The sequence below is a fragment of the Colletes latitarsis genome, chromosome 1, assembly GCF_051014445.1.
Source record: "Colletes latitarsis isolate SP2378_abdomen chromosome 1, iyColLati1, whole genome shotgun sequence".
In the NCBI taxonomy this organism is placed as follows: Eukaryota; Metazoa; Arthropoda; class Insecta; order Hymenoptera; family Colletidae; genus Colletes; species Colletes latitarsis.
The window spans coordinates 52,252,851-52,275,725 of NC_135134.1; the positions used below are offsets into that span (position 1 = coordinate 52,252,851).

A 22,875-nucleotide genomic window follows, 5' to 3' on the forward strand; every position below is an offset into this window, starting at 1 on the left:
CCTTTGCTTTTCCATACTCGGTAGATTAATCTAGAAATTAATTGCATCGTTATTGTAACCGCGGTAGCGTTACCTTGGCCAAGTTTTGGTTTCGTAAATACTCTAATTATTATTGCGTTTACTCAACGTCATTAACACTCGCGATCTAAATGGCACGAAGCTCTTCATTTAACCATCCTTTCGTGCGATCGAATTCAAATTCATATTTACAGGTACAATTATAAATTTTTATATTTCATTCGCTTTTTCTTAACTTTCATATATAAGTATATGTACGATCATTAACAAATAAATCGTGAAGTTAATTCAGCGTTAAAGACATTTCTGATCGTCGATTAATTCAACGGTGATAAAGGTTGACTTTGTTTAATTTGTAATTGTATTATTTATATAATGCTATTTACAGTCGTGAACAAAGAACGATGCGATTGTATTAAGTAAAACGTAACTTTTTAATACGAATCTGTTGGTACTTACACAATACGAACAAAATTCCTCTTCACTTATAACAAACGTTTAATATAACACAATTACAAGTCTACGTGTTGTTCGAAACGTTCCCTCTCAAATGACACGAACATACTGTCTCGATCAGTGATTTCAGTAAAGATAAAATTCGGCTTAATTAATTTATTATCCAGTTTGTATGACATTTGGCCACGTTGTTTAAAATTAAATATCACGCATAGCGAGTTGTATAGTCGATTTTGTGAGTACGTGTATCGCGCACAATGAATACTTTACGAATGGGAACACTCTCGATCAGAACTAAAGTAAGAGATACACTTTTATTCTTCAGCGATTCCCGCCAACTGTTAAACACTATTCAAGCATGATAGTCTCAAAGAAAGGGATAACTCGAAGTGGGGGGAAATCACTAAGGGGGGAAACTTGAATTTATCGAACTCGCGTATTTTGAAAGAATTCTTCGTTACGTGTAATTTAACACGTAGATCTCTGTGTACTTTCATTCGATATTTCTTTCAAAGCGTTCGACAAATATCCTAACCCCTACAAAACGTCAGTGTTTTACAAAGTAGATCAAACTTTACGAGCATTTAATTTGGCCAGAGGATTTTTCCAAATGATTATTTACATACAATTTATTACAAATTCAATTAACATCGATAAATGTTCTCTCTGTATTAAAACCCAAAACCCAAATCCGGAACCGGAACTTTGCGAGATATCGAAACTCGAAACTAGGTATAAATACTTACTTTTTCCCTTATGTTTCTAGACACTATTTTGTCAGATGTATAATTAAGACCATAACAATTTTTTTACCGAAAATTCTATTGAACATAATTACATAAAACATAAACATATTGAAACATTATTATTCTTACATTACGAACAGAGACGAGTAACTTTTTAAAGTTTAATATACACGAATAGTTCAATCTTGCGATTCGTACCATTTAGACTTTCTCAATTCTACAGATTTTAATTTGTCCCTATATATATTTACAAGATTATCTAAATTTGCGTCAGCTGCGTTTGTCTTTGTCCTTTGTTTTGGCTGTAAAGAGAAACACGCAATTAATACTATTAATAATTCTAGTTCGCGTTAATAGATGCGCTAATGTAATTGCAGTGCTGCTTACCTTAACTTCTTTTTTATTTTCATTCCTCTGTTTTCTTTTTTCGTGTAACTTCTTAGAAGATTTGTTTATTTTTTTCTCTTTCTTCACCGCCTCGCTATGTAACTTTGCTTGGATTTTCAACTTAAATTTCGATCGTAATTTATTTTCGCCCGGTTTTCCAACCATTCCAACGTATGGTTTCTTGTTCGACTCGTCTGCTCTTCTAGGTTTCAACTTTTTCGTCGGAACTTCTTCATTTGTGACTTCTGCTTTTCTTTTTATTTTATTCCCCGACCAAAGAGGATTGTTCTCGCGACTCTTTTCAACTCTTCTTCGTTTAGCGTTCACCATAACTCGATTTTCTATCGAAAAAGACACTATCGGTCTCTTTTTAAAAGAAAAGACAAGATCGTATAGTTTTAAATTCAAGAATTTGTGAAAAAGATATTTGAAATATTACATCGAAATTACTTGCTACGCATACCTTTTTTGGAGTAAATACATTCGGATTGTTATTTACGCTTCTCAGAGCTTGAAGCGCGTCTTCGTGTTTTGTAAATGAAACGAATCCATACTCCTTCGATTTTCCTACTCCTTTCATATCAATGTCTTTGAGATTTCGCATGACACGTGCCTTCATAAAATCAATTCTTAGTCTTTTTTTGTACAATCAACATATATGCAATATTTGGATTTAAGAATACCTCTCTAATAATTGCGTTAGGTGGACCATATTTTTCGAAAATTTTTCTGAGCTTAGCGTCGTCCAAAGAAGGTGGTATATTGTGAACCACTAGTCGCGCCCTCGATACAAACATATTAAAATTTCGTAATATCTGTGATTTCCATTGTTCTATTTGTAATCGTTTCGCCATATCTGCTGCTGATACTCCAAAAGCAGCTGGACTTCCAGCCAATATAACTAAAAAATCAAAATTTATTGACTTACCGAAGTATAATCGAAACTTTATATCGCATTACCTCCTTCTTTCACCAGATACAAATTTCTGGAATCTTTGTATTTAAGCTGCTTCGAATTTGCTTTATTGTTGATTTCGTTTCTGTCTATCGCCTTTTGTGCTTCGACTATTTGATCCTCTATTTCTAACTCCTTTCCTGCTGACAGACACTTCTCGGCATCCTCGACATTCTGTCATAAAATCTTTATGAAAATCCGTATATTAAAATAACTGTTAAACATTCATTATAAATATTTACCTGAAATTTAACAAAAGCCGTACCCTTTGAATATTCAGTGAGCGGATCTATGCATACAAGTGCATAATAAACGGGTCCAAATCGTTGCATGTAATTTTTTAATTGTTCGTTTTTCACAGAAAATGGTAAATTTTTTAAAAATATAGTCTTCCCCTCCGAAACATCGTGAGACTCGTATCGTGGAAGTTTTGTGTCCTTTACATCTTTTGTTTCCGTTTGTTCATCCATATCTTCTTTTTGATCATCTACGGATACTTCCTCATCTTCGGATACTTTCTCATCTGAAATAACGTCCTCATTTTCCGATGTTATATCTTCACTATCGGACTCGTTATTCCCTGCGGCATCTACATATTCTTTATCATTGCTGTAACATAAAAAAAAACAATCGATGTAGGGTGTAAAAAAATAGTTTTATAACGTAGTAACAAGAAAATTACTGACCCACCTAATTCTTCGTGCGCATCTTCCGTATCGCTTTCCTTTTCTATTTTTACTTCTACTTCGTCTTTCACATTCTCCGAATCGTCCTTAGAAAACTTATTCTTGGCCACTGCCCAATCAACGACGATAGGTCTATTTAAAAGCGGTTGCAAATTGGCATAATGTATGGCCTTTGCTGCACTTTGTACAAGTTCAAATTGCAGAAATGCGCATCCGATGTGTTTGCCATCGTTTCTTTTTAGAAGTTTTATTTCTTCTATTGCTCCATATTGAGAAAAATGTTCTCTTAAGTTTTCTTCTGTCACCTGAAATGATAATAACTGAATGGAATGGACACAATGCATTTAGGATCATCTCTTACCTGAAAAGATAAATTTCTTATCACAATCCTTGCTCTTTTTTTACGATTTTTTTCCTTCAGAGCTTTTCTCTTTTCTTGCTTTCTTTTTATAAACTCATCCCTTTTAAATGATTCTTCTTGTTGTTGTTCTTTATATCCATCCACTTCATCATATTTCTCTGCATTGTAATTTTCTGTATTTTCTGAATTCTTTTTAGATTCTTCTTGTAATTTTTCACAATATTTAGATTTTGGAACTGCCCAACTACTGCTTATTACTCTGCCTAAAAATATATTTTAATAGGTATTTAGACTTTTATAATTTTTAAATAATAATTTACTGAGAGTGAACAACAAATATTTTTTTACTCCAAAACATTCAGTACCATATTCCCTTTAACAAGACAATTATGAGATTCACTCTATTATAAATAATCAGAGTAAAATATTACCATGAAATTCTTTCTTGTGTGTATTAAATATTGCTTTTGATGCATCCTCTAACTTTTTAAATTGAATGAAACAACATCCTACTAAGGAACCATCCTCGCGTTTTAGAACATTTATTTCTTCTATTTGACCAAATGGTTCATAAAACTTTCTGATGTCATTTTCAGTTGCCTAATAACACAAGGTAATAAACATAAATATAGCAATACAAATACAATATTTTAACTTTCGCAGTTTATTATTATAAAAAATACCAACCTTAAACGATAAATTACGCACAATAATTCTAGGCTTTTTATTTTCGTCTGTATTATTATTTCCATTTTCTGTCGATTTATTAGACTTCTGTAATTTCGTTTTCTTTCTGTAGATCCAAGAAAGTTTCTTTTTGTCACCCCTATTCTCTGTTGTATTCGTAAAAATGTTAATTAGAATTTATAGGAAATAACATTATTTAACATTCATCGTTAATAATAAAATATACATTACGCACTATAGTTTGTATTCCGCATGTTGTACATCCACTTCAACAGTAATATATTACAATTCGATAATTGATAATATTCACAGTAATTACTATAAATTAATCTAGCTTAACACACATAAATCTTATAAGATGTAAACCGTTCATGCCATTGAATAACATGCTATTACAGTTGTTTACTTTTAAGGTTAGGACAAAATAGCATGCAGTATATTAGTAAACCAGATGTGTCGCTTTTTAAGCACATGCATTTAGAAAACGGTAACGTAGTGATTGCTACATGTAGGCACGCTTTTATGTATGTTAAAAACGCGCCGTATAGTCTAGTGCGCATGACGGCCGCGCAGCATGTGAACTTTTGGTGGGGGTAAGAGAAAGCGACGCCATGTTAGTTAGTCTTCGTTCGTGCGTTGGAGGAGTAAGTTTGTCTCCTGCGAAACGTTTTATTATTGTTATAATTAAATACATAGTTTTGTTGAATTTCATTGTAGTAATTCCCATTAGTTCTCCTACAACTGTTTCATGGGAAAATACCTAAAATATAATATTAATCCCTACAATTAGGTATAGTTTTCCTAGGAAATTCGGGATTATTACATAAAAGGAGATGTGTACAATTTATTAGACTCTCATTTAAAATTACAACTGTTATGCTTCACTACAAAAAGAACACTTTCGCAGCGAAAGTTTCTCGAACCTTGCTGCTCATTAGTTGCAGATTTTGGGATTAATTTGTCTTGCATGTAGGTAATTACAAAATTTATTTTTTAAGATAATTACTACAACATTATAAACTGTGCAGGTACAATATTTGGTTCTTTAATTAATCGTAATATTACATATTTGTACATAGAATTAAGTTATATTATATCAAGTGTTTTATTAAATACATTTATATTATTTATCAAGTTTGGTTAGTATATTGCCAACTTCATTTCTGTGCTCACCTATGATTTCGTAAAATTTATCGAAAAAAAATTTAGCAGATTCTTTTAGATATGTCATTCTTTTACGAACTGCATTTAATTTGTCAGTTGCTTCTTCCAATTCTGCTGTTACTTTTTGTCTCTCTGGCATTGAATCTTGAATTTCTTTAATGCTTTCCTGCAGAGCTTTTATTTGTTCCTTTAATTTTGTTGTTTCATTTTTAGCATCGGTTTTAATTTTATTTATAAAATTTTGTTTTTCTTTAATATCATTAGCAAGATCACTACTTTCATCTTCTAAAATTTTCATTCTCTCCTGAAGATTTTCTAATTCATTGGAATATGATTGCACTGAACATTCTTTCTCAACAATTTCTCTTTTTATTAATTCTTTTAGATTGTTCATTAAATCAGCTTTAGCATTTAATATATCCATAATTTGGGGATGTAGTATACCTTTTTCTGGCATTTTCAACTCTTCTACATTTACACCCATATCACTGTTAATGTGCATGATAATTGCTTTATTGTATGTTAAAACCTCTTTAGTTAGATTGTTATTAATAGATGCTAATTTAATATCCATTGTGTAAAGTTCTTTTCGTATATCTTCCAAGTGTTCATCAAATTGATTTGTATAATTTTGCAGTTCTGTACATTTCTTTAATATTTTATCTCTTTCTGCTTTAGACATTGATTGCTCTTTAATGACTGAAAGCAATTCGTCATGATGTTCATTTTTTAAACGAATTAGTTCACACAATGAATTGCACTCTGTTTCTAATTGATCTGCTTCAAAAATAACTGTTGCTGTATACTCTTCTCTTGCATTTATGTCACTTAATTGCTTCTCTTCATCACTTTGTAAAGATGACAATACTTCTCGTAAATGTTTTACTTCTGCATCAATTTTATTTGCATTTTCTTCAACTGTCTGCAGTTTTTCAGTTTCCTTTTCCAAGTCAAAATGTGCATTAGAGAAATCCTCTTCACTGATACCTTGTTGCTCAATTCCTTGCAAATACTTGTCAACCAATGCTTCTTCTTCCTCAAGTTTTGCATCATTCCAAGCATTATACAAATCAAACATTGAAAACAGAGCATGTTTATGAAAATTTGCTTGCTTTTCATTTCCCACAAAGGGCAAATTCTCTAAATTATATTTCTGTAGAGCTATTTCTCTTACTTCACAAATTTCTACTAACCAACAAATCCAGCCTAAAACATTTGGCAAAGAGTGCATGGCATTAGCAGTTTTTAACCAAGATTTAGCAATAACACCAGGATAGTGAAGTTTTTTTGCAATTTTTGGCAATTCTTCCACATAATTAGATATCGTAAGAGTCTGTTTAATATTCAGCATTTTTATCAAATAAGCAGAAACTTCTACAAATATTTTCAAAGTAACAGGTTTTATGCTACCATTATTATTAAGCATTGAAGTAAGTTCATTATCATTAAAGTATGTATCAATTTTTTGAAGCATGTGAGTTTGATACACCTTGTCTGATAAAGGTCTTGTGTCTTTTTTGGTACTCTTCATGCCACTACTAGCACGATCTGCTGATAAAGACCTACGTCCAGTTGGAAGTGCAGAATGAAATCTGTTAGAATTTCCAACAGAAAGGAACACAGACTGTTTGCAAGCAGTTTTGGCAGGTGTCTTTGGAGTCGTTGATCCATGACGAATTAAGGTTTTCCCTATAAAAATAACAATAAAGAATAGATTTGCTATTATTGCTACCCATCGTATAGAACTTTTTTTCTAACGAAATTAGACAACGCAACGACACTTCACCTATTTCCTTAAAAACTGTTCCTCTGTTACTCAATCTGTCGCATGATAGGGCTCGAGGTCTCGGTATATGAGAACTTTCGGTCGAGGAAACAGCATTCTTTTGTTTACCAATTTGAGTCCTTCTCGAATCACCCCGTATCGAATTTCTATCTTCCCTCTCGATCACAGATATTCTTACGGGATTCGTGGATGATCTACGATCTACAGAGCTGCTCCGCATTTTTATAAAAATAGAAACTGTCCTTTTCGTTCGATAACCGTGCAATATTAAGTTTTATTAAACACTTAAGATTGTACAATTTCAAAGTCTTGCAACTGTTTTTAATCAAACGTTTTAAATTTGATCGTTGCACGGTAGCGAACTCTGTGTACTACTTGCATACTTTTGAGTCGCAAATATGGCTGCCGTCGTCCATTATTTACTAATCAGGTTCACTAGATGTTACCAGTTATATTCAAATTATAATTATTATATCACTATTTTTAAATCAACGTACTTCTGTATATATCTAAATATATTTTTATTGTACTAAATAAATATACACGTTCGTCACAATCCTTTGTAATATCCTTTAAAAGAAAATACAGAAAGGGCGGGATCAGCTAGGGATATACACAGGGTATTTTTCATAAGAGTTTTCATTGGAAAGAACTCTGTGTTGTTTGCCTACTTTTTTCTATAAATATTTACACATATATATAATAAACTTTCCCAATTTACCGCCAAGTGCTAATTAATTACAGTTATTTCATCCGATTGGTTAAGTGAATGTAAAAAACTATGAATCAGGAACAAGCAATGCTAGTAAAATCAAGAATATTCCCAGAACGAAATACAATCTGATTGGATAACTTGTATTGTGAAATGTCATTTACAATTTTTATATAATTATTTGCAAAAACAAACAATTACAATAATTATATCAAATTAAACACATCAAATGTAGAGACAATTGTCATTACTCATAATAACAGTAATAATCGTACATTATGTAATTAATATATTGCAGGTTACAAATTACTATACATACATATATATACAGAGAGAGAAAAAAAACAAAGTATCAATACTTTTCAGTCGAATTGGAGATGAATTTTAATATAAACTCGTTGTTCTACCTGTCCTAAATATTATAATTAATACATGAGAGTGTAATTGCTTAAAGTCGTCCATGAAGAAAGGCCAACAATTTCTTGGTGAAAATAATTATTCGGAAGTTTAGCGTATTAATACGAGCCTGGAATATCAATGGTATATTGATGTAATAATAAAAGATACGAGAACTACATACATATAATCTATCTCCGTCAGATTGGTCGCACGAAATTCACTCGTGGAAAGGTTTCAAATCGGACGGAAGTAGAATCGATACTCCAGAATTCGATAGTGGCAGAAGTATGGCCGAAAGCGGATTTTCATTTCTGCTAAAGACAAAACAGCAAACAACACAGTGAAACTATTATTATGACTGAGTTAAAAGTACTTTATTGCATCCTCTTGTTAACGTTTTTCGAGCTGACGTCACAAATTCGACCGTCCTTACATGGGCACAACAATGGTATGCTCATATTTATGCTATTTTAACGTTCTTCGTTTATACCGCGATAATACACATCCTAAACGTAACTCGTGCATTGTTATTTAACACAGAGTCGATAGACGTTAACGTTCAGTGTTGCGTTTCTTTTCCAGTGCTCCGTATTATTTCTTCGAAGGTCCAGAAATTTTCGTTTTTTAAGAAAACCGAAACGTCTGCATGTAACTTAAAAAAAAAAAAAAAAACAGTGTTACAAGTTCGCTGATAATTCTTTTTCTTTGTATTATGGAAATGTAAATGAACTTCTGTTTATTAGTAAAAGTCATGCAAAGTTGTTCATATAAAAGTAACACATTTAAGATTGTTTTCAATGATGATACTAGTATATAATCTTGTACAATAGCCGATAAATGTTATCTAATATTATATACAAACAATGTTATTACAATATTAAAGCAATTAGTAAATTCTGAAAGTAAAATTTTGATTATTCCTTATTATGTTATATGTAAATGCGTCCATAATTTTACATATTCTCTTTAAGATTGTTGTACAATGTTAAATATTTTGTAGCCTTCGTACAGGATGACAATGACGTTCAATATCTTTTGGACAACATACCAATGTCTATGCATAAGGTTGGTTGCATTACCATTTTTTATGTACACTATATTATTACTCTTGCTTTATGGAAATTTTATGTTATTGTTATGATTTTTTGTGTTAGTACATATGTCAATATACTTTTATCAGATACTACAGGTATATAGCATTTACTTTTATAGTGTGTTAAGCCTTAAAATATAAGTTTCTTACACTAATTACATACAATGTAACAATTCTTTTATTTTGTAGGATTTTACCAATACAGTACATGGGGCTGGGTAAGCATAATACTCATTAAAATAATGGTGAGTGGAAGTAGGAAAGGTTTTCATTATAAATTTCCTTCCTTACTTTAAAAATATTTATACACAGTATTGTAATCTCTTATGGATGATTTGATTACATGTAGAACACAATAAAAACAGTTGCTTAAAAATAATGTTTTGTAGAATGATATAAGTGAACATCATAGTATCATAATTATTTATTAGAAAGATAGTGCAAAAGTAAATATTTGAAATATAAAGTAGTATTGATATCCAATATGCATTATAGGGTACAATGTACATAATGTATTTACTATTTGAATTAACATTTTAACCATTTAATCATTTCATCATGGTACCATATCTAAACAATGGAGCTTTCAAATTCTAAACACTGCTTTACTAACTGTGATTACTTCAAACTAATTTTTCTTGTACCTTTCCTATTTTCAATTTCCACTATTAGACGTATATTTAAGGATTGATACCGAATGCATAAAAATCCTGTAACTATCTTTTAAGGGATACAACATCAGACGAAGATAAAACACAAGATTCGTTATCTCATGTTCATTTCGAACCACATGTTCTGGACTTCAAAGAAAGGTGAGCAAATCACAACTATTATCGATTGCACTGTCGTAAATGGGCTTAAATACAATGCGGATATTTTTCTCTTTAGACAACTTGGTATACCTCACCAAGAAACTGTGATCTTATTTAATAAAGATCACAACAAAACAATCCATCTTTTATCAATTTCTGGAAGTACGCGTCATTTCTATTCATCATTCTTTCGAAGCAAAGTAAGTTTTTGCCAGATTTAAAAATGATGTGTCGACACGTAAATATATTTTATCTATGAAAAGTTGAAATAAGGGAGTAGGTACAGAGTTCAACAAACTCGAAAAGTTAGCAGAATTTAATTTATACAGGTAATTCCACCACTGGGGAACACAACATTTGATGTTGTCTTTCTTGGGCGAGAGGAAGGTGATACTGATACGCATCTTGTTATACATACTGCAGATGGATCTGTGAAATACCAAGTATTTAATTTATTGTACTTATAGTTACGGACTTTGAATATATTTTTCTTTATTCAAAGTACAATGTTATCTTATAGGTGAAAGGATTCAGCGTTAGTAGTCCGTATCGGCTCAGACCTCTAGTGGGTGTCAAACTACCCTTAAATGCAACATTTACTCCACGTATATACATGCACAATCCACACGCAGAAGCTTTACAAGTAGGCATTTGTTATTAAATTACATCCAAAAGTGTACTTTATTTTGGCAAGTTTTCATTATATTTGCCTATTATTATTGTTGTATTATTGAAGGTACTAGAAATATATAGTAGTGGTGGAGAATTTCAATTGGAATTGCCATCAGGAGAGGCAGAAGGTTCGCGTGAACTGTGGGAGATCCCACCATATCAGACAAAGCCTATCATAAGATTACATTTTAATGCTTACACAGAAAAAAATCATACCGCGTATATTAGGTTTGTAGCATTGTGTGTTTTCTAGCGTAAAAATACTTCGTTCTAATTAACGTTCCTCCGAATTGCAGGCTTAAAGTAAATAACACTTCGGACGTGCTTGTCATCACAGTTGAAGTCGAAGTTAAAAGTGAGGCTGGTCTTCATTGGGGTGGAAGTACTGGCGTAATTAATTTAGGTATGGGTGGTTCATTACAACCTGCCATAGAGTACCCCATTGCTTTGAAGAATTCAGCAAAAAAGTCATTTCAAATTCTGGTGAGTTATAGATAGATATAGATATAAATCGATTGTAATTCTAAATAAACTTGTTTGTTTTTTACAGAATATAATTAATACGCCAGTTTCTGAAGCATTAAAACTTCATTTTAAACAAGCGGTAATTCCACGAGATGCAAATATACCGATTGCTATTGGAGCACTTGTCTATGACTGTACGTAAATTTTGCATCATATACATTAGTGTCCACTTAGGTGACCGGACTTTTGCCCACTTAAGTGTCCGCGGTTATCCCCATCGCGAAGTTTGGAAGTCCAGCGGCTTCGAACATTGAGCATGTCGAGCGTAACTTGACGCTGGTATATGGTTTCGGGTGCTAACTATTGTATCTCTCTCGCACTCATCCTCTTTCCTTATCTCCGTTAAATTCTGAGAAGTAACCATGCCCATTTAAACAACCGCGGCCGGTCTCGAGCGCGGACACTTAAGTGGGCACTACTGTACAGTGTATTTGTGCATTGTATAATAATACGTATTTGTTATTCAGGGAAGACTGGATTAGAATTAAAACATTTTAAAGGGAAATTAGTGATAAAGGCAGTGAGTCTTGATGGTGCTAGTCAAAAATTAATAATTCCATGGATAGCACAAGTTCTACACGGCGGGCTAGAAGTAAACGCATCAACTACGCATTACTGTTCTCTCCAATCTAATCAAGTGCGAAATTTTAGTGTCGTTAATAAATATAAATTACCATTAGCTATCACGAATGTTACGATGACATCGCATGTGAAGTCACTTTTCACGGTACGTAGATCCGACATAATTTTAATCGTCTAAATCAAGTGTGTCAAACTCGTTTCTAACCGCGTTCTAAATATTAAATGTTGCAGATAAAAAATTTTATCCCAAGAGTGTTAAAACCCAAACAAAAGGTCAATATATTTTCTTTACAACTTGCCAAAAATAGAAAAGTGGATAACGTGAAAATAAAATCTTCGATTCTAATTCATTCGAATGTTTCCATAACCGAGGTACCGTTGTTCAGTTATGACGGGAAAGTGATAAAAATTATCCCCGAGGGAACGGAAAGCGACGAGGGCACGATTAACTTTGGCACCGTAGGAAGTGGAACTGAAAGCGAAGCTATTTTTGCTCTAGAGAATCAGAATCCGATTAACATAGATTTACATGGATGGGGAGTTAATATATCTGGTGCAGTGCTGGAACTAATGGGTTGTCAAAGAGCTCCAATGAATTTTTTGGACAAAGAGTTTCGTAATATAACCACGTGCAGTCACACTGTCAATGTAAGTGTATCATAAAAAATATCAACAGTAGAGTTATTATTTCTGAGACATTTCTGATTCTGAGATTAAGAAAATATCTCTTAGTTTCAGCAATATATTAAACCTGGTTATTTAGCTATTTTTAAAATTAAAGTGAAAATTCCAATGATCGACGAAGATATCATCGTGGGTGATATATTTGTAAAAACAGATTATGAAAACTTCATTTTGCCTGTTTACATGCGTGTCGCTTACGGAAGCCTTTCTTTAAAGAAACTTATTTTTACGGATTGCTTTCCTGTGAGTAATAGATAATGTTAGTACATCGTTTTTCGTAATCTTTCTTTAATACAACGATTGCCGCGCAGGGGTCAATTTGTGTGCAACAAGTCAAAGTGTATTCGACGTTTGTAAGGGCCATGCAGATACTTCGAGTCGCGCCTGTTTATAAAGATAATAGAATAAAATATACTCCATTGGAAGAATCATCGATGCCTATCATAAAGAAAGGCGAAAATTATGTTGGATCAATAAGAATTGAACCATCGATTACTTGCAGGCATCACTGTTACTTAGGCTTGTCGTTGGAGAGTAATGGTACGCATTGGAATTATTCGGTAGCTTGTACTTTAATTCAGTGATACTCGAGTGGATTAACAGTTTTTTTTTTTTTTTTTTTAATGAAAATGTATAGAAACTCGACGTAAAATGACGTTTTATTGCAGCTGGCAAACAATGGTTGAATACCTTGACGCTTCCTTCGCACACAAGGGATTCCGATTTAAATTTGTTGAATACGAAATACACCCGTTTTCTTAATTCAACGGGCGGTCGTTCTTGGGAAAACATAACGATGCGTCTAGATACTAGCGAAGTTCGCGGGCACACATTTTATTTAAATATTAAACCATACTGGCCAAGCTTATTGAGCGGTGTTAACAACAATAAAAATAAAGTCCCTTTAGTATTTCCCTTGACACAAGTTGGAAATACGTCTTACAGTACGATTAAAATACACAATCCAAGTACCAGTCCTTTAATAGTACAGTTAGTAATGGATTGGAACTATCCGCAAGGAACGCGATTGTATCATTCGTTACCAGCCAAGTATGTATTTTTAAAAAATTTGCTCGAGCCGGACTGTCGCGAGTTATACTAGTGTTAAAATACGACTGTGTGCAGGTTTAAATTCCCATGCGTAGAATGTGGGTCTTCAGTCGCAGAGGAATTTAAATTGGAAGAAAATATGGAAGATCAAAAGCGACTTGAAAGAACATGGGATATTACGGTCGCGCCGCAATCGATTCCGTTGTATTTGAAACGCTCGGAATCGAGAACTATACGAGTGTCATACACTCCTTTCTCACCTATTTTATCATCCGCACTTTTATATATTAGGTACAATTTTTATGCGTATCTCTCTTTAAAAAATATAAATTCGTTGCTTTTCAACGATATACTCAAGAAATCGTATTTTCATTTACATATTAGAAATAATATGACGATTTTGGAAGTATTGCGCGTGATGGGGCAAGGGGCAACTGCACAATTTAGATTCGGGAACCGGAAGCCAGGTTCCACTACACCTTTGCTCTTTGAACTCGCCGATAAACATCTAAAAGATTGTGAACGTATGTACGTTTCTTTACTTTGATCCTACTGTTTCAGCAACATTAAAAAAAAACACGTATCCTGACAAAACGTATATTACAAACCACGTACCCGATCATAGGCTTCGATAACGATCGATAACGTATTTTCATTTTTCGTTTTATTTTCGTCCGACAGGCGAACGATTCAAACGAAATTCTGCTCCGAACCTGACGGTGAAGAGATCTTTTATGGCCAGAAACACGGGCGAGCTGCCCATAGAAGTGTATGATTTTTATATAAATGGTCTACAGTGTGAAGGTTACGGTTTCAAAGTGTTGAACTGTATGTCGTTCAAGCTCAGTCCGAATGCGACCAAGAAGATAGAAATAGCGTTCACGCCAGACTTCACTTTGTCGCGTATCGAAAGGAAGCTTTTGATATCGACGAGCTTAGGTTCGGACAGCGACATCGAAAACGGCATAGTGACGCTCAATTTACTCGCGACTCTTCCGCCGCAATCGTTAGAGGATTGCACAGCGGTACTAGCGAGACCGTCATGGGAGTACGCTGTGCAATGGGCTGCCATGAGTCTCTCGTCGGTACTGTTAATATACGTCCTCGCAATGTCGTTTCTCGAGGCGGACCGTATACTGCGAGGAGCGTTAGCCAGTTTTTCTAGAGAAAGCGTCGTTCAGCCGCCGTTCGATTTAAGATTGTTGTCGCACATGCCGGTGCATTCGGTGCAAGAGTCGACATCGTTGAAGGAGAAATTGATAAACGAGGAGAAACAAAAAGTGGTGAAGAAGGAGGATTCGCATCCAGATTGGGCGCTGATGAACGTGAAGAAATACAAGGATAATATGCAGAAAGGGCTGAAGATACCCGATTGGTCCGCGGAGGAAGAGCGTAGATTTAAATTAGACACCGAGGCGAAGGATTTGTTGTCGTTTAAACGGTGCGACGAGTCCACGTTGGATAACAGTAATAATGTTATAAGCAATATCGCACTTGGTGCCAAAAAACGGAATAGCAAGAAACAGAATAACGCGCAGGATGTTCAAACTGACAATTGTGCGACGGAAAACGTGTTCCCGGACGTTCAGGGAACGCATGAGAAGAAGTATACCGTGAATGCGTTTATGAAGTCAAGTCCTGTTACGAATAGAAAAGGGAAGTCTAATCAGATAGGAAACGTTAAGGAGGAAACGAAATTGGTCGATCACGAGGTTCAAGTCGACACCACGGGGCTCTTGAACAATGCGCGCAGCAGTAAATTGGATAGCAAAAGAAAACAGAGTACTGTTGGAAATAGCAATAACAATCACGTGACCTTCAAGAAATTTGAGTCAAACGGTAGCCAAAGAAGCATTCATTTGTCGGAGGAAGAGACGTCGTCTACGACGACGGAAAGTTCTGTTCAAGACGATCCACCGACTTGTAAGGTGAGATTATTAATCGACGTTAGGCAAAATGTAACTCGACTTCGTTTGTTGTTTGTTGTAGTTACGTCCAAATAAACCGTACGTAAATATTATCTCGTTGCAGAATTTTGATCAGCCTTGCGGAAAATCAGAAAAATTACAAAGAAAACCAGTGACCAAGAAGACCAAGCCTCAATCAATTGCTCCTGTGCCATGCGTAGATTATAGAGATAATTACGAAGGTGACTGCGACGACGACGAGTACGATAAAGAGAGACAGAATAACCCCAACAGATGGAAAACGAGTACAACAAGATCTACTATAAAGCATCACATTCACACGTCACGTACCGTCGAATCGTCTTTCAAGTTACCTCGACAAAACAAGAACCCCCCCAGGAAAGATAAAGGATCTCAGAAACGCCGTGGCATCGATAAAGCTCACGCGAAAAGTGTGTAATTTTTTTCATTCGTAAGTTTATACAATACTAGAATATCAGTCAAATTTTAATCAAGTATTTTATTTTCTAGCGACATCGTTGAACGGAAGCACTAGTCAAAGGGAAGATCCAACGCGGACATTGGGTACAATTTCTGCTCCATTGCCACCACCACCCTCGTGCTGGGGTGAAAACAGAGCCAGATTCAGTGATGTTGTAGCAAGGAATCAAGAGAGTATTTCACCGTTCTCGAGCTTAAATAAATTACACAAACCTCAAACGACCACACATAATTTGTCGATGGTCTTCGCTAACGACACCAAAGATATAGATTATGCTAAACAGCAATCGAGTCAGGAGCTAATGCAAAGTACGAATGAATACAGAATGGTATCCATGTCTCCACCTCTCTGTGTTCAAACTATCGAGAAGGAAAAGACATTTAGTCAAGATTCCATGAAAATACAGAACTGCTCACAGCATTCGAATAGTTACTTTATGAATGCTTTTACAGAGCCACCAGTAAGTGAACTATAACTTAATTAGTGCTTTCTATTTATGATGTGTATTATAATCGATTGCTTTCCAGTTTGAACGAGAATTGGTGCCGTACGATGATCTTCCAGAAACGGATGAACCTTTAATGGAACTAGAGAGCCCTGAGGAAGACACGCGATGTCAGTTATGGGAAGACAATAATCCCGTGTTTAATTTACTGTCCGACGGAACAAATGGATTTCAATTGGAACCACCAAAATCCTCGGAAAAGCCTCCAATGCTAACAGACACTTTAAGAGGTAAAGGCACACACCGAAAACGTAGTGAACAAGTTCGATAGACTTTTCGAATTCAGAATAAATAATATATTAATTTAAAATTGTAGATAACTGGGCAACAGTCGAAACAAATTGGGAACCACTGTATACGAGGGCGGCAGTGGGAGAAGAAAGAAGTGGTGTCTGGGGTGTGAATACAGGTGGTGTATGGGCTGCGGGTCCATGGGGTGCTGCCACACCACCTGTAGGTTCACAGTTGTCCTCGTTACAAACAGAAACGGATTCACAAGTAAGACGATCATTTGAATCAATCTAACCTCTAATTTGAATATTTAGATATAATTATATCCAGGAATGATTAACTTCCTTTCACTGTATTGTACTTCAAATTATTTTATTTTCAGTTGTTTTAGTACATAGCTGCAACTTTAAATTTCCTAGACTTTCCTTCTTTAATATAAATATTTATAAAAATTAATTATCGCAACGTGTTTTTCTCTTAATTAATTCGAATAGAAAGCGTTCCTTTTTGCAGAACTTTATCCTTTTCTATTAATTAATTCGTATTACAGGAGAGATCAGGCTTTGATCCGTTTCGTTCGCTCAGTACAATATGGACGCCGTCATCCACAGAATCTTGGAAAAAGAATCACGAAGACTAATTTCGTTCCCAATATTCCCGATATTGTATCTTGTGATATCGTAGACTTGGTTGAGCGATTTTCTTTTCTAATACGGAAAGTAATAACATATTTATTAGCGACACTTTTGTGATCGATAACGCTTAAAAAAAAAAAAGAACTACAGGCTGGTTTTTGTTATTCATATTTCGCGTATTTGTGATATGTTGTTAAATAGTACCTCGCATAATAATATCGAACATTTCTCGGACGAAATTGATTTGTACTCGTTAAATTATCACGTTATCATTTGTTGATTTATGTTATTGAGTTTCGGATGTGGTACGTTGAAATTTCTTCTATTGATACAAGATCGCACGTTTCTCTTTTGTTTTTTTTTCTTTCCTTTTATAATTTCGAGTTTAAATAGTAAATCGAAATCGTATACCTGAATTCGAAGTGAGATTTTCGCAGCAGTTGAAGCACAGGTTAATTGTGACGACGAATATGTAAATCTAAACAAATTTCAAGTTTATGGATTTTTACCTCTTGGTTCTATCATCTTCGTTTCTGTCGTACTTTCTACACAAAACGTACATAGAAAGTGATCACAATACTCAGAGAACGTTGGTCTTGGTGTTACACAAAAGGTAATAATTAAGTTACTTGGAACGAGTGAGAACTGTGATTTTTATAGTCTTGACTTGTAGAAATTTCTTCGGTAAGTTTTCAAAATATTTTACAAAGTTGTGATGTATACAAAACAAAATAAAAATGTGTACCTACACTTCAAGACTGGTAACTGATGTGTTTTAATAACTTGAATCTCATTTTTACGAACGATCGTGATGATCCAATATCAAACGTTTTTTAATTTTTTTTAATCTTACTATTTCTGAGTAAGGAAACTTACGGAAATAGTAACTTGGCAAACTTATTACGAATAAATATATCCAATCATTTTTCTATATTTTTTCTTTTATTTTTAAAAAATATATGTTCGGTGAACATTTTTCGTTTACAATTTTTGTTACAATTTGTACTACAAGTCTTTCGTTTAAAAGGTAAAAATATGATATACAGGGTGTTCACCCCTGGGAAAAATTTTAGAGGATTCTAGAGACCAAAATAAGACGAAAATCAAGAATACCAATTTGTTGATGGAGGCTTCGTTAAAAAGTTATTAACAATTAAATTCAAAAATTTCAAATCATTCTGTAAAAATTATTTTTAGCTAGAGGGGTCAATTACAAGCATTTTTGATCATTAGACATACCCTCGAATTCCTACGCACTTTCGAGAAAAAAATTCGAGTAGGTTCTGAAATTTTTAGACGAAATTAAAAAATTTCAAATCATACTAAAAAAATTATATTTAGTTACAGGGGACAATTGCAAGCATTTTTGGTGAATAGACATACCCCCGAAATCCTACTCACTTTCTAGAAAAAAATTCGAGAAGGTGTGAAATTTTTCGACGGAAAAAAAAAATTTCAAATCGTTTTGGAAAAATTATTTTCGGTTGCGAGGGTCAATTACAATCATTTTTGGTGAATAGACATACCCCTGAAATCTTGCGCATTTTCGAGAAAAAAATTCAATATGGTTGGAACTTTAAACGTTAATAACTGTTTAACGAAGCCTTCATTAACAAATTGGTATTCTTGATTTTCGTCTTATTTTGGCCTCTAGAATCCCCCATTAAAATTTTCCCCACCCTGTATAGGAATTTCTCGGGAAAAAATAATTTCATTAGTATAAAATATGTAAAAATAGTTTCTTTCTTACAGATTATAAAATTGTCTGCCTGCAACCAGATTTTGCCATGGTGCTCGTAACTCGTGGCTTAGTATGTTGTAACCTTTGAAGGAGCAACTGTAAACAGAAATGTTATTTTAGTAATAATTTCTAGTAACGTTATGATTGTCTTTATGACTTGTATAACAGTATCAAACTATGTTATTTGTTTCAACTCAAATATCCATACATACTATATTTTCACTTTCGATTTTCTTCTGCAATTTTCTTCTGTTTATCTCGGAACTGCTTGTTCGGAATTGCGGTACACTTTGATGAAGTAGTTTCTCCTTTGGTCTTTGTTGAGCCATTATCTTTTTCAGAAGAAGTTGATTCTCCCATTCTATTTTCCTAAGTTCTTCGTCTGTGAAGGTCATGTTCTTCCTTTTGCTTTTCATTAGCTTAAGTGCCGTGGATTTGTCTTCGGATATTGAACTGCAGCAACGAACCGAATTTATAATTTCGTCATCTCGCGTTACACTGTTGCATCTTTTCAGTTCGTCTCTGTTGTCTTCTTTCTTGTATCCGTGATTAGTAATTTTAGACGAAACATGAGTCTCGTTGAATGTTCTCGATGTAATGTTGGTCCCTTCGGACTCGTCGCAAGATTCGTCGGTGCAAAATGATTCGTTACTGTAAATCGAATCGTCGTCTGCAGTATCTTTCGTTAGACCTTCGTTACGTTGAACATCTTTAAGTGTTGTCAATTCCTGATCGCAAACGTATTCTTCGTCAGTTTCTTCTTCGTCCACCTCGTGAATACTGGGTACATGATTAAAATTATCTTTCGTCTCAGAAAATTGTCCTCGAACTACTTCGTTCGTTAATGTCAGTGTATACTGACATTCGCAATTAGCTTCCATATTTGTTAAGCAAAAGGCACAGAAGTCTGAATAATTAGATACAAAACGAAAAATTAGTAATCGTAGATAATTTAAAGAATTTATCCAGGCTACGAAAGTGAAGAGATAGGAACATATTACTATACACTTCTGGTGTTCTGGTATCCATATCAACGGAATATCATAACAATGAATTGTGTATAAGTTTTGTTACTGAATCTACTGGGTATAACGATCGAAATATATTTTCTTTTTAAAGGTTTTTAACATTTTTAGGACAATTAATAATAATCATAGATAACATAGTCCCATTAAAAATTTAGCGATAAATTCATGTCATTTTAGCAATTCCTTTTTATGCAGAGTTTTGGTACCGATTTCAAATATTAAAAAAATACGTTAGGGAAGGTGTAGTGAATAAACTGTATGGTTTTTTTTTTGTACAATAATATATTTCATTAAAAAAGTTTAAAAATAATTATTCAATCATTCGCAAATCCAAATACTTTCAGACTGCCGGCGTCTCTCTTTCTGTCGTAAGTATCTTTGTCATCGCACGCGTATGCTAATAAATATTGTTTCGGATGCCACGCAACTGTGAACGTTGCTGCTTCCACGGGTATGTCTGTGATCTTTTCCCCGGTTTCCACCTCCCCTATATCTATAACGAGGTCCTCGGATGCCGCAGCTAATAACTGTCCGTCGTACGAAAATGATATAGTTCTCACTGGCCATTCTAATCGTGAAAATGTTCTTAAACAACACAATTCGTCCGCATCCCATAGCGAAACTAATGCATCCGCCGAACCGGTAGCGAAGTACCTTCCGGTAGGATCGAATTCTATGCAAATACATGTCCCAGGATGTGCCTTGATTACATGTAACAATTCCAGATCTGGATAGCTGAGAATGTGCACACAGCCTTGACCATTTGTTAGATAAAAAGTGTCGGAGTCTTTGTTCCAAGAAATTTCATTTACTTCGAAGTTAAACTGTTCCTCCGCGCGAATCTTCATTATTCGCGCATCGATAAAAGTTACCAGATCTTCCTTGTTTCCAACTGCTATTGTATTGCCATCCGGTGACCAGGATATATTAATATTTTCTCCTCTTGTACTGATATTTGCAGTGCATTTTTGAGTTCTTGTGTCCCATATACGAACTGTTTTGTCTCCGCTCGCGGTGGATAACAGTTCTGGATAAAAAGCATGCCAGCATAGTTGGTCCACGCTACCACCGTGTCCTTTAAATGTTGTTTCTTGTTTCTATTTAAAAAATAACCGTCGGTTATTTATTTGTGATGACGATATAAAATTTTAGCGGGTATTTTTATAAAATGTGCAGAACATAAATGATTAGAAGTAATTGAAACATAATAATATAACCTAAAATATTGCACTTAACAAAGTCGATATTATTAACTACAGTTGAAATAAGTGGAAAGTAATTAATAATTGTACATTCTGATAAAATAATAAATAAATATCCAATAGGATGAAACACAATAATCAAAGAGAAGCCGGTGGTAGGGGTTATGTTTATTTACCAAACGATCGGGCCCGAGGGAAAAGATACAAACGGATTTATCAAACGAGCCCGATGCTAGTAGTTTTCCATCGCAACTCCATCCTACGCTGTGTACTTTGGCAGAATGACTTTGTTGTTCCCTGATTTTGTTGTGGGACTTAAAGTAACTGATTAGTTCTTCAACGCGGGAAACGGACATTCTTGTTTCATTCACCGTTTGTTTCTCTGACTATTTCTAGACATTCATAATTCTATAAACTACGAACCAGTTAACGAATAAATGGCAAAGTAACATTTATACGATTCTTATAACATTTGAAATCCTATAGGTTATGTGTACAATAAGTTTTCATACACACGGCATAAAAAACGTAATGCTTATAACGTCCACCCTATGACAATGTGCTATCAGAAGGTTGAAAACATGCCTTAACGCAGAGGTGCCAGAAGTGCACCGAAGGTGCACCCTCACACTATGCCAGATCACGCGTATGTGAGCTCGTAGAGTTTCGGAAAGATGACAAAGCAAACTGACGCATGCCCTCTTTCTCGATTCTCCATCATATTTTAACTATTGAAGAAAAAGAAATTTTTATTTAATATTCCTATGTATGAGCGTACATGTGTATATTATTAATACGACTTCTCAAAATCCAAATACTTTAAATACTTTTGAATTTTTGTACAGGCCTCTGCTGTTCTCTGCTGGCTGACCTTCTCTGGTGGCTCCTGCAGACCACTGCTGATCTTCGTTGACAATTACTGGCATGATATATACGTATTAAAGCTTTGTATAATGTAAATCAATGTCAATAAATGATATAATCTAAAGAATCCTATGTGTTCTCGTCATTTCTACCTTTCTTTTCCTCTCCCCATTATTCCCTTAGTTATAAGATACATGCTACCTCTTCGCAAGGCTGCCACCATTTTGGAAATGCTCCGGGCACTTTGGAAATCCGGATGGCAAAACGCCCAAGTTTGCGTGGAATAGTTCCTTGTCTTCAACGATAGATGTCGCTTATTTACCGACCTCAAACCCCCTGGTGCTAAAACGCCCAAGTTTGTCGTGGAATAGTTCATTACCTTCAATGCTAAATGGCGCTTACTTATCGACTTCAAACACCCTGGTGCTAAAACGCCCAAGTTTGTCGTGGAATAGTTCGTTATCTTCAACGATAAATGGCACTTA

General features: G+C 34.4%; 5 protein-coding genes across 8 annotated transcripts; 1 reads left to right on the plus strand and 4 right to left on the minus strand.

Moving 5' to 3' along the window:
• Positions 1-53: 53 nt before the first annotated feature.
• LOC143340831 (RNA-binding protein 28) lies at positions 54-4,765 on the minus strand. Its single transcript, XM_076763176.1, has 11 exons — positions 4,532-4,765; positions 4,297-4,442; positions 4,041-4,209; positions 3,610-3,872; positions 3,249-3,553; positions 2,805-3,171; positions 2,568-2,736; positions 2,291-2,508; positions 2,071-2,220; positions 1,608-1,973; positions 54-1,522 (listed from the first exon to the last, which is right to left on the minus strand). Exons 1-11 carry the CDS (start codon positions 4,557-4,559, stop codon positions 1,400-1,402), a joined length of 2,304 nt encoding a protein of 767 aa, XP_076619291.1. The 5' UTR covers positions 4,560-4,765; the 3' UTR covers positions 54-1,399.
• A 232-nt stretch (positions 4,766-4,997) lies between these two features.
• On the minus strand, positions 4,998-7,503 carry Ndc80 (kinetochore protein Ndc80). Its single transcript, XM_076763261.1, has 2 exons — positions 7,247-7,503; positions 4,998-7,149 (listed from the first exon to the last, which is right to left on the minus strand). Exons 1-2 carry the CDS (start codon positions 7,464-7,466, stop codon positions 5,420-5,422), a joined length of 1,950 nt encoding a protein of 649 aa, XP_076619376.1. The 5' UTR covers positions 7,467-7,503; the 3' UTR covers positions 4,998-5,419.
• An 824-nt stretch (positions 7,504-8,327) lies between these two features.
• Tmem131 (Transmembrane protein 131) lies at positions 8,328-18,320 on the plus strand. Of its 3 annotated transcripts, none has more exons than XM_076784035.1 (24): positions 8,328-8,498; positions 8,559-8,805; positions 9,358-9,422; positions 9,640-9,668; positions 10,179-10,262; positions 10,339-10,462; positions 10,592-10,705; positions 10,783-10,905; positions 10,999-11,162; positions 11,231-11,417; positions 11,485-11,593; positions 11,927-12,186; positions 12,273-12,689; positions 12,774-12,968; positions 13,037-13,265; positions 13,394-13,775; positions 13,851-14,066; positions 14,160-14,299; positions 14,457-15,703; positions 15,807-16,134; positions 16,214-16,644; positions 16,712-16,919; positions 17,006-17,187; positions 17,471-18,320. In XM_076784035.1, exons 2-24 carry the CDS (start codon positions 8,712-8,714, stop codon positions 17,558-17,560), a joined length of 5,418 nt encoding a protein of 1,805 aa, XP_076640150.1. In that variant the 5' UTR covers positions 8,328-8,498; positions 8,559-8,711; the 3' UTR covers positions 17,561-18,320. The 3 variants fall into 3 exon arrangements, with proteins under 3 accessions (XP_076640150.1, XP_076640140.1, XP_076640158.1); XM_076784043.1 differs by adding an exon at positions 8,940-9,077 and having other exon boundaries at positions 8,329-8,805; XM_076784025.1 differs by having other exon boundaries at positions 8,328-8,805.
• A 162-nt stretch (positions 18,321-18,482) lies between these two features.
• On the minus strand, positions 18,483-20,294 carry LOC143351942 (uncharacterized). Its single transcript, XM_076784055.1, has 2 exons — positions 19,509-20,294; positions 18,483-19,392 (listed from the first exon to the last, which is right to left on the minus strand). Exons 1-2 carry the CDS (start codon positions 20,175-20,177, stop codon positions 19,309-19,311), a joined length of 753 nt encoding a protein of 250 aa, XP_076640170.1. The 5' UTR covers positions 20,178-20,294; the 3' UTR covers positions 18,483-19,308.
• Positions 20,295-20,558: 264 nt separating this feature from the next.
• Tex (THO complex 3 homolog tex) lies at positions 20,559-22,617 on the minus strand. Of its 2 annotated transcripts, XM_076779231.1 has the most exons (4): positions 22,543-22,617; positions 22,354-22,445; positions 21,703-22,254; positions 20,559-21,421 (listed from the first exon to the last, which is right to left on the minus strand). In XM_076779231.1, exons 3-4 carry the CDS (start codon positions 21,880-21,882, stop codon positions 20,639-20,641), a joined length of 963 nt encoding a protein of 320 aa, XP_076635346.1. In that variant the 5' UTR covers positions 21,883-22,254; positions 22,354-22,445; positions 22,543-22,617; the 3' UTR covers positions 20,559-20,638. The 2 variants fall into 2 exon arrangements, with proteins under 2 accessions (XP_076635346.1, XP_076635256.1); XM_076779141.1 differs by having other exon boundaries at positions 22,354-22,570.
• Positions 22,618-22,875: the final 258 nt, after the last annotated feature.

Coding starts and splice junctions, on each gene's coding strand:
- LOC143340831 (XM_076763176.1), bottom strand. CDS start 4,559: ATGTACAACATGCGGAATACAAACTATA. Junction 4,210..4,296: donor TGCGTAATTTATCGTTTAAG/GTTGGTATTTTT, acceptor TTGTGTTATTAG/GCAACTGAAAATGACATCAG. Junction 1,523..1,607: donor AAAATAAAAAAGAAGTTAAG/GTAAGCAGCACT, acceptor TTCTCTTTACAG/CCAAAACAAAGGACAAAGAC.
- Ndc80 (XM_076763261.1), bottom strand. CDS start 7,466: ATGCGGAGCAGCTCTGTAGATCGTAGATCATCCACGAATCCCGTAAGA. Junction 7,150..7,246: donor AACAGTTTTTAAGGAAATAG/GTGAAGTGTCGT, acceptor TTATTTTTATAG/GGAAAACCTTAATTCGTCAT.
- Tmem131 (XM_076784025.1), top strand. CDS start 8,712: ATGACTGAGTTAAAAGTACTTTATTGCATCCTCTTGTTAACGTTTTTC. Junction 14,300..14,456: donor ACATCTAAAAGATTGTGAAC/GTATGTACGTTT, acceptor TTCGTCCGACAG/GCGAACGATTCAAACGAAAT. Junction 16,645..16,711: donor ATGCTTTTACAGAGCCACCA/GTAAGTGAACTA, acceptor ATTGCTTTCCAG/TTTGAACGAGAATTGGTGCC.
- LOC143351942 (XM_076784055.1), bottom strand. CDS start 20,177: ATGGAAGCTAATTGCGAATGTCAGTATACACTGACATTAACGAACGAA. Junction 19,393..19,508: donor AAATCGAAAGTGAAAATATA/GTATGTATGGAT, acceptor TTCTGTTTACAG/TTGCTCCTTCAAAGGTTACA.
- Tex (XM_076779231.1), bottom strand. CDS start 21,882: ATGTCCGTTTCCCGCGTTGAAGAACTAATCAGTTACTTTAAGTCCCAC. Junction 21,422..21,702: donor CCCTCGGGCCCGATCGTTTG/GTAAATAAACAT, acceptor TTTTTTAAATAG/AAACAAGAAACAACATTTAA.